Source organism: Cyprinodon tularosa, unplaced genomic scaffold (assembly GCF_016077235.1).
Source record: "Cyprinodon tularosa strain WSP-4 unplaced genomic scaffold, ASM1607723v1 ctg936, whole genome shotgun sequence".
NCBI classification, from domain to species: Eukaryota; Metazoa; Chordata; class Actinopteri; order Cyprinodontiformes; family Cyprinodontidae; genus Cyprinodon; species Cyprinodon tularosa.
In genome coordinates this window covers 291,649-304,898 of record NW_024039714.1, presented here as the reverse complement: position 1 = coordinate 304,898, position 13,250 = coordinate 291,649, and the positions used below count along the sequence as shown (strand labels likewise).

Genomic DNA, 13,250 nt, shown 5'->3' with positions numbered 1-13,250 from the left:
CATTTCTCTGTATACTTGTGAATTTTGCCTCCATTAGCAGTTTCATGTTTTAACCAGAAATTGCTGCTAAATTTGTTATGTTTTCTGTCATTTTCTGAAACAAAGTACTGCATTATTTTAGAATCTAAGGAAAATAATGTCTAAGTTTTTTTTAGAAATGCATAAATACCAGTTGTAGTTTCGATTTGTATTCAGTCAAAAATGGTCAATACAGCCCCATATCTTTTAGCACTATAGCTCTTCAGCTCAGTCAGAATGGATGGAAGGTACATGTGAATTTGTTGACCTCTAGAAGGTGAAGTCTGTCCTATTTTTAGGTTTTCTTCTCAGATTGCCCATATTGGGCTTCGTTTTCCCGTCAAATGTTACCTGCTCATGAAAAGCATCCCACCAGTATTTGTCAGCTGTGGTGTTGCTGGTTTGGGGAGTGTTAGTCCTCCTCAACACAAACATGTTTGCATATTGCCCACAATTCCCAAAAAGTAAAAAACAACAACTTTGGAAACAAAATCCAGTGGATTGTTTTTTTTTTTACTTTTTTGGTAAGACTCTGACCTGATGGACTGAGAATCTTCACCAGCATTGCCCAAAATATTTTTTCTTGACGACCATGTCTTTCCAGCTTAGCAATTCTGCCATTCTGGCTTAGTTTCTGGTTGATCGATTGAACAGAACTTTGCTATTTGTCTAACGCATTGAACGGACTCCAGTAGTAATTTGCAAAAACTGTGCTTGGGTGTATCAGAGTTAAGGGTGCTGAATGCAAATGGAGACAAACCTTTTCCTAAATTGTTTCTTTTTATAGACTGGTGTAGAGTAGTTCTTTTATGTGCTACGTTTTGATAATTTAGCACTGGAAATTGTGAAATCTTTAAACTCCAAGGTTGTATTGTGACAAAAGAAAAAAGATATCATGGGATACAAGAACTTTTTGTAAGGAGTTATGTATAAAAGCATATATATATTTTTTTTCGTCAGTTTGAACTTTTTCATCCTCATATAATTTTACATCGAATGATAGATTCTCAGTTTCTTTTCCAAAGTGTAACTTCATTGTCTTTAAATTTCAACCCAACAATTCAACATTTAAAACCACATCTGTACTCTAAACCCCATTCCCTCCAACATCAGCATTTGTGCTTTTTCATTCAGCAAAAGCAGCTGCAGCTGGGGGATAAAATGGACTTATGGTCCTACTTGCTGAAGCCTGTGCAGCGCATCAGTAAGTACAGTTTGCTGCTGCAGGACGTGATGCAGGAGTGTGGACCGGATCAGACCAGAGAGGTCGCCGAGATCAAGGCAGCTCTGGAAGTCATCCACTTCCAGCTTCGCCATGGCAACAACCTGCTGGCCATGGACGCTATTTGCCAGTGTGATGTAAGCAAGGACTCAATAGTTCTTAAATTTTGTGTTTAATTTCATGAAAGATACAATTTGTGTTATTTATTTACATTTAAAAATGTATACAGCTACAGTAATGCAGGATCAAGCAGATGCAGATTTCAGGCGCTGATGTTTTATGTGGTGTTTGAAAGTTTTCCTGGTCTCTGTGAGCTATTGACAGTAACATAACACACTGATTCAGATGTAGAAGGAGGCATTACTGAAAATACAAAAAATGTATCTTTTTTGTGGTTGGTAATCCTGACAGATATGGAGGGGATTGGATTTAGAAAAAGTAGGAGATCATCGATCTTTTTTTTTCTTTTCTTTGACCTTTGCTTTTTGAGGCTCCATTATCTGGTGAGCATTAAGAGGAGGAATGGAGCTGGGTTTACAGATATGCAGAGTTCTTACACAAACAGATGGTTTCAGCTAAAGCTGATAAGAAACATCTGGAGTCTTATATTGACTTCTGTCAGTGTTAGAAGCAATATATCATATTTATCAAAATCTGAACAGTCAAAAAAAAGAAATTTCTTTATGAAAAAATGGTTTCTATTGTAAATAATCACCTCTTCTCTTGTGCGTCTACAGGTGAATCTTAAAGAACAGGGTCAGCTGATACGCCAGGATGAATTCATCGTAACATTCAGGAAGAAGAAATGTCTGCGACACATTTTCCTCTTTCAAGACCTCATTCTCTTCAGCAAGACAAAAAAGACGGACGTGGGAAATGACACATATGTCTACAAACAGTCCTTTAAGGTAGCCATTTGGCTTGGCATATGTATTCACCCATCATTCTTGCAGAATTTCTCATATGTGTCTAAAGCCCCATTTCCACAACCCTTTTGAAACTGTGCCACAATTGGTCCGAGCATGGTAAAAACAGAGATAACTGTTGAGGGTAAATGGCATGCTAAACTGAACCGTACCAGACACCACTGAACCACGTTAAACTGGTAATAGTTTATTAGTAGGGCTCGGCGCGGTTCATTTCTGGCTCGGTTCTCAGATAGCTTCCAGTAGTTGGTAGTAAGGCACATAAGGTGCTCCATAAGCATGAAACTTCATCCATCCAATTTCCATCATGCTTTATCCCAGTGGGGTCGCAAGGGATGCTGGTGCCTACCGCCAGCTGTCTAGAGGCGAGTGGCACACCCTGGACAGGTCACCAGACCATCGCAACACAGAGACAAACAACTGTTCACAGCTATTCCTAAGGAGAATGTAGGGAAGCGAATTAGCCTAACAGGCTGGGAATCAAACCCAGAACCTTTTTGCTGCAAAGCATCATTGCTACCCACTGCTCCACTGAGCAGCCCATGAAATTTCAGATGTTCATAAAGATGATAGAGTCCCTACTGTGCCACATGATTTCCTAGCTGTGTGATGAACCTCAACTTAGACTTGGAAAACTTTTATTGTCATTTTGTATATATATAGTGTATACAAAATGACAATAAAATTTCATTTAGTACAGCTTTCAGACAGCAAATCCATTTCATAAAGTGCAGCAGTGACCAAATGTAAACAGTGTGGGAGAAAACTCTGCATTTAACCAATCCCCTTGGGGAGCAGTGGGCTGCCATTGTGCGGCGCCGGGGAGCATTGTGGGGTTAAGGGTCTTTGCTCAGGGACCCAGAGTGGAAGTCTGTGGGAGTGGGGCTTGAACGCAGAACCTCTGGATTCCAGGCACGATGCTTGTCTGTAATTGTTTCCTGCATCTGTAAGCCCTGATTAGACTGTTGTATCCACTTCCCAAAAGCCGACTCCGTCAAGTCATTTCACCAAAGGCTGCCTTCCTCGCCTGACTCTCTGCAAATAACAAAATATCACAATTATAACCAAACTTCCTGAATGTTACGGACGCCGCCATGTTGATTTGCTTGACTCCCTCTAGAGAGTAATAGTACCGTAGATCGTCAGGAGGCGAGGAACCGTGCTAGCGTGATGTGTAAACAGTCGTAAGGAACCGAGCTTGGCACGGTCAACTGATCCAAGCTTGATCCGAACTCGGCACGGATCGGTTTCAGACAAGTAGTGTAAATGGGGCTTAAGATTTGGAAACACTTCTGTATAACACATCTTGAGAAGGACTTCACTCAAATCAATGAAACATTTAATTTAAGAGGATAAAATAATTAACCCTGAAGTGTCACTTGAACAACTACCCTTCCTAATTTTATCATAATGATGAGATTGTTGTCTGATAAACAAAACTTATCCTTCATCAATTTTCAGTTTTTGTTGTCCTTCTGTTCCATCTAGACATCTGATATCGGAATGACGCAGAACAGTGGGGACAGCGGCTTGTGTTTTGAGATCTGGTTCAGAAAGAGGAAAAGCCAGGACACATACACACTGCAAGCTGCTAGTCGGGAAGTGAAAGAGGCCTGGACCAAAGACCTGGAGCGGATCCTGTGGGAGCAGGCCATACACAACAGGGGTACAAAGGAAACACAAATATAACACACACTTGGTCAGAAAGAGATCCCAGCCAGAAACATGTGGCAATTGTTTTAATAAGGGCTTCTGTATTTCCTTCATTTCCTTGCACCCTTGGTAAATATCTACAGTAATGGATAAAATAAATTAAATTTCTGCAGGTTCCTAAAAACGTAGGAAAAAGTCACAGTTTTATTCAAAACCTTACATAAGTGCTGAAAGATCCAGTTTTTATATTAGTCGACTCTAGTCCCTTAATCAATCAAATACTATATACAGCGGGGACTATATAGTGGAGTTTATAGCGAACTCAGTTAACTGACTGTTTAGACAGATTATCACTACTTTTCGCTCATAGTTGGTCATGCAACTCTGCCTCCCCGCACAGTTCCTGCACCATCTTTGTTATTTGTCGCCACTGTCACAGTGAATCCCATGATGCTTGCTAGGAGAGCTCTAGCAAAGCAATCTGGGATATATCTGCTCATCTAGTGACCGAGGATGATCGCTACTTTTCAAGCTACATGGTGGAAAATTTGGAGTCCACTGCTTTTCCATCCACTAGATGTTTGGACACTCATTTAAAATGGCATAACAACTATATAGTGACGTATATAATGATTAGGGTGGATGTTCGACACAGGTGTCAGAAAGGGGAATATTTGACCTCTCCCTAGATTATTCCTAAGCTCAACTCCATATAGCTTATCCTGGAGTTGTTCTGATAGGCTGACATGGTGTGTTGGTTTGACTTCAGACATAACCCATTATTACTATACTATATTACTAAATGGTTTAGTTCACCAGGTTATTTATTGACAATCATCTTGAAGGAGTTAGAGATACAATGCACTCCTCTGACAGTTCCAGTTAAATTCACACTAGAGTTGACAATAGGTCCTCCCTGGCTTAGTGACAGGAGGAGTTTGAAACTAATTCTGTGTGTCCGTCCGTCCGCCCATCAGTCCGTCCGTCCATCCATCCAAAGATAACAGATATCTGTGCAGCATGTGTTTATACTACAAGCTGTGGTAGTTTAAAAGAGGACATATGCATGAATAAATACTTTCCTTCAGACATTAAAGTTCCCAGAAACTGATTAATTAAAATTACCGGTAAATTAAAAAATATGCAATTTCTATTAATTTTGAAGAAATGTTGGGGGATACAAACCATTTTGGCATTCACAACAAAGGGTGTAGTATTAGGTTTTTTGCTTTACTGCTAGATTATCCTACTTCAATAGCACTGATTATACAGTGGTCTTTACACTAGCAGTTTTTATGAGATTATTACAGTTTATATGTTGTTACTTTTTAGTCTTTGTCACCTGACTTTTGGCCTATCTTTTCAGAGGTCCGTATGCAGGAGAGAGTGTTCCTGGGTATTGGAAGCAAGCCTTTTATGGACATCCAGCCCAGTGAAGCAGCTATCAGTGACAGGGCCATCAACTACGTCTTAGTAGGGAGAGGTAAATATGTGGCTTAGATGATGATTCTTTAATAATTTTTTTAATTTTTATTTAATGTTTGGTCATGATTCATTATGATTCATCTAACAGAAGTGTATTAATTTTCTCCATGTAGATACCAAAGTACCGTCCACTATAGGGTCGTGCGGTTCACAGGGCGGGCTTCTGGAGGGACGTCCAAAATCTGTTGGTTCAGGCAGCACTTCTTCTTCCTCCTCTTCTTCTGGACGGGGTTCCATGTCCTCTGTTGGTTTTGCTGGGGGCCCAAAGCGAAGGGCGGTCTCAGGAGGACCTGTGGGATACATATCTGCATCTGGAGCTCTGGAAGAGGACGATACAGATCCTGATTGTGGAAATCAGAACTTATTATGTGAGTAAATAATTAGGGAAAGCGAGGTAAAGTTTAAAAAGAAGAAATCTAAAAAGCTTCACCTGTCTCTGAGTGTCAGAGTTTAAGCCTGGACACTTCCTCTGTAACACTAGAGATCTGGGTGGTTCCAAGTGTTCCAGTTGTAAAGTTCTTTCTGTCATGTTAAAGGATTCGTCTAACACCAAAGTTTATTAAAACAGTTGATAACTCCCACATGTTTGTCCAGCTTTAAATCTTTTCCTCCCTTCTCCAGTGGACAGCTCTGAGTCGTCTGGGGAGAGCGTGAGTGGTTTCAGCAGTTGCAGTCACAGCTGTCGCTCTGCTGCAGGAGAAGCAGAGGAAAACTCTTCTGTCTGTGCCTCCATCATTACTATGAAAGAGGTCGGGGCTTCTCAAGGAACCGCCATCAAAAACTCACCGGCAGAAGCAACCAAGGTGAAACTCAGACAGCAGCATCAGAACAAGGAGGTGAAGCTAGTTTACAAGTAACAGGAATGGAGAATTATGTTTTCAGTTTTGTCTGAAAAATCACCTCTTCAAATGACAATAAAACTCTTCTATTTAAAGTTTTTAATGATCTTCATCAATTATGAATCTTTCAGGTTCAAAGCACAAATGCTGTGAAGTCCACAGAGGTCTGACCTGTGAGATATGGTACAGTACAAAGTGAGTATCTATACATTAAAGATATATAATACCTAAAGCTGCTGTTACACTCTGTTCCATCTTACTATCTTTGTTGGAGTATCAGATGTGTTACAAAGCTTCAAATATGTGGAATTCAGTCAATTTTGTCATTTGTTTTCAATGCCCCTCCTTTCTTATAAACCAGGACTAACCGTTTAAAAATCAGAATCCGAATAAAGAAAATCAACACCTAGTAAAGGTCCAGAGACTTTTTTAATTATAATGCATTGCTTTAAACAGAATTTAACACTGAAATAAAATGCAAGTGCTAATGCATCCATGTTATACATTGAATTTTTAAATGAAAGATTTTTAAAAAATAGCAATTATTTCCATTTTAAAATGTAAATTGTTGTTGAAGTAGAGAGCAATAATCTTTCAGTTTGGTAAACAGACAAATTCCTGACTCAGTCTTTTGATAAACACTTTTTTCTTTCTTTTTTATGGCCTAATGAGAGAATTGGGCTGTATGTTGACCTGCAAGGCTATAAACCTGGGTTTGAAAGGAGACAAAGCCATTTTAAAGCCCATATCAAGGTGCTCATTCTGAGCCTGGATCCATATTTATTTTTATTATGTTCATGGTAGAGAATCCTGCTTCACAGCGGCAGGTTGAGCCAAACATACTCAAAATGTGCAGGGTCATTTTTGAGCACGTCATTTCACTTTTCTGTCACCAAGCGTCCCAAGTGACGTTTAGACACTGTTGTCAGACAACATGCCGTAATTTATAAATATTTTAAATCAGGTTGGGTCCAGATTAACCAGCAGGTGGGTCCGGATCCCGACCCTGGTCTGCTAACCAGACATTTTGGGATGAAGAGTATCACGATTTATTATCATCTTAACTGTGTTCAGTTGTTGCTTTTTAAGTATTTAAATAAAAGTTTAAATGGCAGTCAGCTGGGATAGATTTACGCATTGAGCATGCAGAGGTGAGTGAAGCTCTATTAGTCAGATAAAGAGCACAGGATCAATGCGCTCTCTTTGTGTGATGGTCCACTTTTTTGACACTTCACACACACAGATCTTTTGGGACAGATCTTTTGTGCATCTTATCGTATTAGGGTGATTATTTACTTAAAGCAGCATATTGTTCATATGCGATATAACGATATGGACCAATGTGAGAGGGGTATGAACAGCTATCGAGTTTTCAATGTTATTTTAATATTCTTTTTATTTTCTTTTTATACTTTTTTTGCTTGATTTTTCTTCAGGGATCAAAAACCGATTGAAGCTCATCCATCCTGAAGAAGCAGCGTTTCTGCTGCGTTACGTGTGTATCAAAGTCAGATCCAGGTGATCACATCAAGTTCGAAGTCAGAAAAGCAGAGAGAACTGCAAGTTGTCCTCAGTGATCAAACTAAATGCTATTGATAAAAAATGTATTTCTCTGTATTTTTGTTACTCAAGCACTGACGGAACACATTTTAAAATTCATGTATATCCCATTGGTTCAAGAGATACAGGCGATTAGGTGCAAATTATTCATTTATTACTGCAGCTTTTATTATCTGTAATGAATGTAGCAGCCATTTTGTATTTGGTGTCTGTGTTGGTCGAGCAGCCATAAGTATTTGACTTAAAAGTTTAACTTTAGGTAAGATTCCAGTTGTTTTTTATTGTGCTGGAAGCCTGGAAATTCTGGCTTCCTGGTCCAGCTGGAGCTCACTGTTGTTTCCGGCTGCTTTTATATTGTGTTTGTAAATAGGTTTTTTGTTCTATGTTTTTTAGTTCATCACTAAAGCAATCACTTAGAAATGTGCCTAAACCAATGAGGGTGATAATACATATTCAAAGCATTGCTTTACATGCAGTAAACCATACTGTTTTCTGGTTGCTCTAAAAGTTTTTTTTTTTTTTCCCAGGTATAGATCATAAAAATATTACAGTCTGGTCATCATAATGCAGTGCTGAAAGTAATTGCACAGTTGTTTAAAACAAGTAATAGAAATATTTGATATTTATGTCATTAAAATTAAAATATTAGCTGTTTAACACTTCATAATTGCAAAATTAGTTTTTTTTGTTTCATGCTTTTATAAACTGCATTACTTGTAGGTAGTAAATAATGAGAAACCTGCTGGCTTTTTGTATCACAAACAAATACTCACACAATGTTTGTTTTTTTCATTTTATGTTTTTGTAATAAAGTTAACAAGTTTTCCTTAACTGAGCCTTTGTTTCTACCCTTAAATATGGATTGATGAGTTGAAGTGTAATGAGATCTTACAACATTATACAGCAAAGCTTTCTCCTTTGTTTAGACTTCTCTTAAGTTTCTCTTCCACACTGGCTTAATCTGATGAAGTAATTCTAACCTACTGTTGCTCTCACTGTGATTTATTCCAATTTAAAAGCTTTTATAATCTATTTGTAGTCCTTTACAGAATATATATTTATATAAATGTATGAGGGATTGCATTCGAGTCGATGAGTCGATGCAATCAACTGGTTTTCCTCAGAGAGAAAACTTTTAATCAGTTTGACTGTATGATCTGGTGAACTGTAAAGTGCCTTGAGATGACATGTGTTGTGAAATGGTGCTATATAAATAAACTGAATTTAATTAAATTGACTAAATCCCAAGTGTGACAAAATTAAATATGAAGAAATCTAAAAGTAGGCAGGGGTTTTTAACGTCTCTGTTTAAAGATTAAGCCACCATATAAAGTTAGGACCTTAAAGTATGGCACTTTTTTGTACTGTGCGTGTAAGAGCACATATGAAGTAGCAGCATTGCCCAGATTGTCTGCCTGCACTAGTTAAACAGAAAATCATTTTTGGATGTTGTTTTTCTCTATTTCTAAATCTTTACTTCTGAGATAAATGCATTCAAAATATTAAAACCATTGACTCTGACATTCGTTCTTATTTCTTCAAGTTAGAAAGATGCATTTTAATGAATGTTATGCTAGGAGATGATAAATCCTCGCCAAAATGAATTTTTAATTAAATTAAAATGTTAAATTTCCTTTACAAGAAAAGATATTTCAATAGATCGAAGTGATCTGCATTTGTTGTGTCAGGCTCAGAAAGTTTCAATAAAACCCCTTGGACATGGGTTTTAATACTTCTGGTCGAAACTAATTATGCAAATCTCGAGTTTCCTTTGTTATTTTTTCTACATTCTGTGATTTTTTTGTCACAGAAAGTCTCAGAAAACAGACCAAAGGCCTTTACTGTATTTTTTTATTATCTTCTCTGTCTTCTCACTCCAATATTCCTCACCATAATGTCCAACTTTGGAGCCAAAACCGAAACACAGCAAGCAAAGCACATACTTTAGTTTTGACCTCAGAAAGCAAAGAAAAATGTATAATCCTCAGAAGAAAGAGTTTTGTCTTCATGTGCAACTGCACTATTTTTTGCAAAGCATTGTCACGGCACAGAAGGAGATGTAAAACAAAGCGAGTTGATTCCAAAGGCAGACAAGATAAAAACAGCTCTGATGAATCTTCCAGTTAATTTCAAAGTAAGTATGTAACAAATGTTCATTAATTACTAGTGTACATCTATAGTTCTTCTCCAGGTAAGTCATTTTTCTTAAAATAAGTGCATTTTTTCTTGGATTCAGGAGGTAAAAGAGACATTTTGCCAATGAAACAAGACAATTTTCACTTAAAAAAAGAAAACACAATTGCATTGTCTTATTTCAAGTGCATATAATCTAACTATTTTATTTTAAGAGTAAAAAATGCTAATTCCAGTGGCAAACTATCTCATTTACCTACTCAAAATAAGGATAAATACACTTAATTTAAGACATTTTTACTTATTTCCAGATTTTTTTTTTCCAGTGGATTAAGTGGTAAGTATGACTGGTTGAATAATATTTTTAAAGCATGTGAAACCCCTCACATCCAGGAAGTAAAGGTGAGGCAAAGGTAAGAGTTGGTCAGTCTGTTAGTACAGTAGATGAGTCTTGGGACCACTGCTGAGGTAACTTGTCATGAATTTAAATGTTGACGCACAGAAGTCAGATGTGATTTCTGAGAAAAGTAGATTGCTGCAAAAGTATTTAAAATACATGGCAGCAATTTTCTAATTTCCATTCGGTAAATGGAAATGAGGTGTGCCGGTAGTTGCAGCCCAATCACTGCCCCACACTCTTAGAAGCGCATTCAAGCCTGCCTATGACTCAAAAATACAGGAGAATGCTGAAACAATTAAATAGAAGTGCTCTTATTCCTTAAATCTCTTCATTGTTCACAAGCAACCAAGCAAATTCATCAAAAAGCTAAAACCCTAAAGTAAAACAGCTACACACTTGTTTTTAGTGGAAAAGAAAATTGCAATAAGATATAAATCGCAAAATTAGCAGAAACATTTTGGGCTAAATTTATTGGTGAAATCATTCAGTGCCAGTATGAACTTTGTTTTTATTTGACTGTCAGTTTTGTCATTTAGGTCAATATGGTTTAAGTGAGTGATGGGTTTTCTTTAAGTGAATATAGTTAGCATTTATCAAGGTCACTTAGTTTAGCTGCCACGTGATGTTTTATTTAGGTTGAAAGGAAGGGGAACAGTGAGAATAGCTGTTGCAGTACACATCAGTAAATGTCAATTTTTATTTTTTTTATTCAGTAAATACAGTTCTTCAGGTAAGAGCAGGGGCAGGCATATGCACATGGGTCTGGCTCCAAACTATTTTGCATCTGTATGTTGTCTAACTCTATAAAGACAAACATGTATTTGAATAAAAGTATCAATAATGTAATTATACAGTTAAATTCATATATTTAGTTGCCATATATCTAAGTAGAAAATGGTTTCTTAATTTCAGAACATAGAATTCAGGTATCTGTTGGATCTGTTGGTGTTAAAGTAACTTAAGATGCTTAAATAGCGCAAATTCTTTTTTTTTTTTACTGAGATGTAAAATAATTGCATTTCCACAGTGGAGGTTTTCCAGAAGGGCTTTTGAAGAGCTGTTTTCTCAAAGGTAAATTTTAACATATTAAATGTGAGTAAAGATAATTGACAAATTAAAATGTGCGTATAGTTTGTTCCACTATTCCTTTATCACTAAAAGCTATTATTTTGTATCAGTTTGAATCTTTGACATCTGCATATAGGGCCTAATAATCCAGGTAATACAAAAAGTGTAATCTGATAAATTAGTTTAAATATGAATAATATTATTATTGCATGTTTTTTATTAATTTGAGTGATTCATCTAGATTGCATCCTAGATTAATATGCTTTTCCTGGAAACTTAATAACCAAATAAAGCTGCTTTTTTGGGTTGATGATTTTGAAATATAATCTGTTTTGGGATTTAAAGTAAAATAGATTTTTTGGATTAAGTAAAACTTTAGTCCAAAATATCTCTATAACCTTTGACCCAGGTGTCTAAATGTCAGATTTATTAAATGATTTTTCAGGGCAATATACAGCACTTGTAGATCTTTGTGGGATGCCTTTCTCAAAAACCCAAACCATGTACTTTGGGAGGATCTTTCTGAGTACCACTTTAATTGTAAGGACACAGAACAAATACTAGAAAAACACTTGGAAAGTGCAGACCTACACCAAGTGGCTAATTTTTTCCAACATACTGTGACTTCCACCTTAAATTAATATCTGTATTCACAGAATATTTCAGAAATTCCTGGATCCAGATGGTGATCCGGATCATCAACTAAATTTAATGAATTAGTCCTAGGACTGAGGTGCACCTTTGGTAAAAATGTCATTAAAAGCCATACATAATATTTTAAGTTATCCTCTACAGAGACAGCCAGACACACCAAACTCGACTAAAAATATAATCTCCTTGGTGACACATTATATCTTGGGTTATGTTGTAGGATTTAATCCAGTGGGGTACATTTGGCCATGTCTTTAGAAGTAGCTCAATTACTTCTCAATTGGCTGGTCCAAAGTCACTGCATGAAAAGTGAGATTTTCGTCCCCGTAAACCCCCGAAAACTCCCGCAGATCTGCCTGATTTTCGTCAGTTTCCAACAATTTGCAACCCGTGCTTGTCCGCGTTTGTCGTGCCACAAATTGTCGGAAACGGACAGTGACGTAGGTGGAGAGCGATCAGCTGTACTAATGGCCCTAATTAGCATATGAATGCAGCAAACCCGCGCGGCTGGCCAGGTCTGGCTTGAATAAACTACTCAGTATTGGCTGAAACCACTATTCTCAAACAAATGAAATCGCTCGTGATTGGCAGCAAAACCACACGTGGCCACGCCAGGCTTTAATTTTCTTACTGAGTATTGGACGGAACCACTTCTTTTTAAACAAGTGAAGTCGCTCGTGATTGGTTGGCATATATATATATTTACATATATATATTTATTCATATATATATATATATATATTTATTCATTCATATATATATATATTCATATATTTATTCATTCATATATTTATTCATTCATATGCTGTGTATTTATGTTATCCTACACTACTACACAATTATTATGCTACCATCAAGGACATGAATGAATTTATACAGGAAATGAACATTTGCCAGGAAGCTGTTTATGCAAAGAAAGAGCTTTATTAAAACACACACAACTATATTCAACGCGTATCCAAACACATGCGTATCTAAAAATTACAACTCCGTGAACGGTCCGTTTGCTTCCGCGGGGTTGGAGGTAACAGGCAGCATTCCCTCCGAGGCAGGTCCGATGTGCAGACGCCTACTGTGCGTGGCCTTGTACTTCGACATCGCTTCTAACCGGGACTGCAGCTTAACACAGAGTTCAGTGAGATCCGGCCTACGAAATGGCGGCGACCGTACAATCCATCCAGAGACACCGCCGACGACGCCATCTTCTTCGTCGGACATGAGGTCGACGGTGGCGGACTTACAGAGTTCCACTTCCTCATCTGCCAGCACACTCTGCCTCGCCTTCAGCAGCTGAA

General features: G+C 37.5%; 1 protein-coding gene across 2 annotated transcripts in view; it reads left to right on the top strand.

The window, feature by feature from the left end:
• The window catches only part of LOC119776467 (puratrophin-1-like), a 34,880-nt gene extending 26,346 nt beyond the window's left edge, over positions 1 to 8,534 (top strand). Inside the window, exons 16-23 of one of the 2 annotated variants that reach the window (XM_038274874.1) lie at positions 1,153 to 1,377; positions 1,978 to 2,148; positions 3,655 to 3,832; positions 5,186 to 5,302; positions 5,418 to 5,672; positions 5,926 to 6,107; positions 6,275 to 6,338; positions 7,580 to 8,534. In XM_038274874.1, coding sequence (XP_038130802.1) covers positions 1,153 to 1,377; positions 1,978 to 2,148; positions 3,655 to 3,832; positions 5,186 to 5,302; positions 5,418 to 5,672; positions 5,926 to 6,107; positions 6,275 to 6,313 — 1,167 coding nt within the window. In that variant the 3' untranslated portion in view covers positions 6,314 to 6,338; positions 7,580 to 8,534. Of the gene's footprint in view, positions 1 to 1,152; positions 1,378 to 1,977; positions 2,149 to 3,654; positions 3,833 to 5,185; positions 5,303 to 5,417; positions 5,673 to 5,925; positions 6,141 to 6,274; positions 6,339 to 7,579 lie in introns of both variants that reach the window. The other variant, XM_038274873.1, reaches the window with a different exon arrangement.
• The last annotated feature ends 4,716 nt before the right edge of the window (positions 8,535 to 13,250 follow it).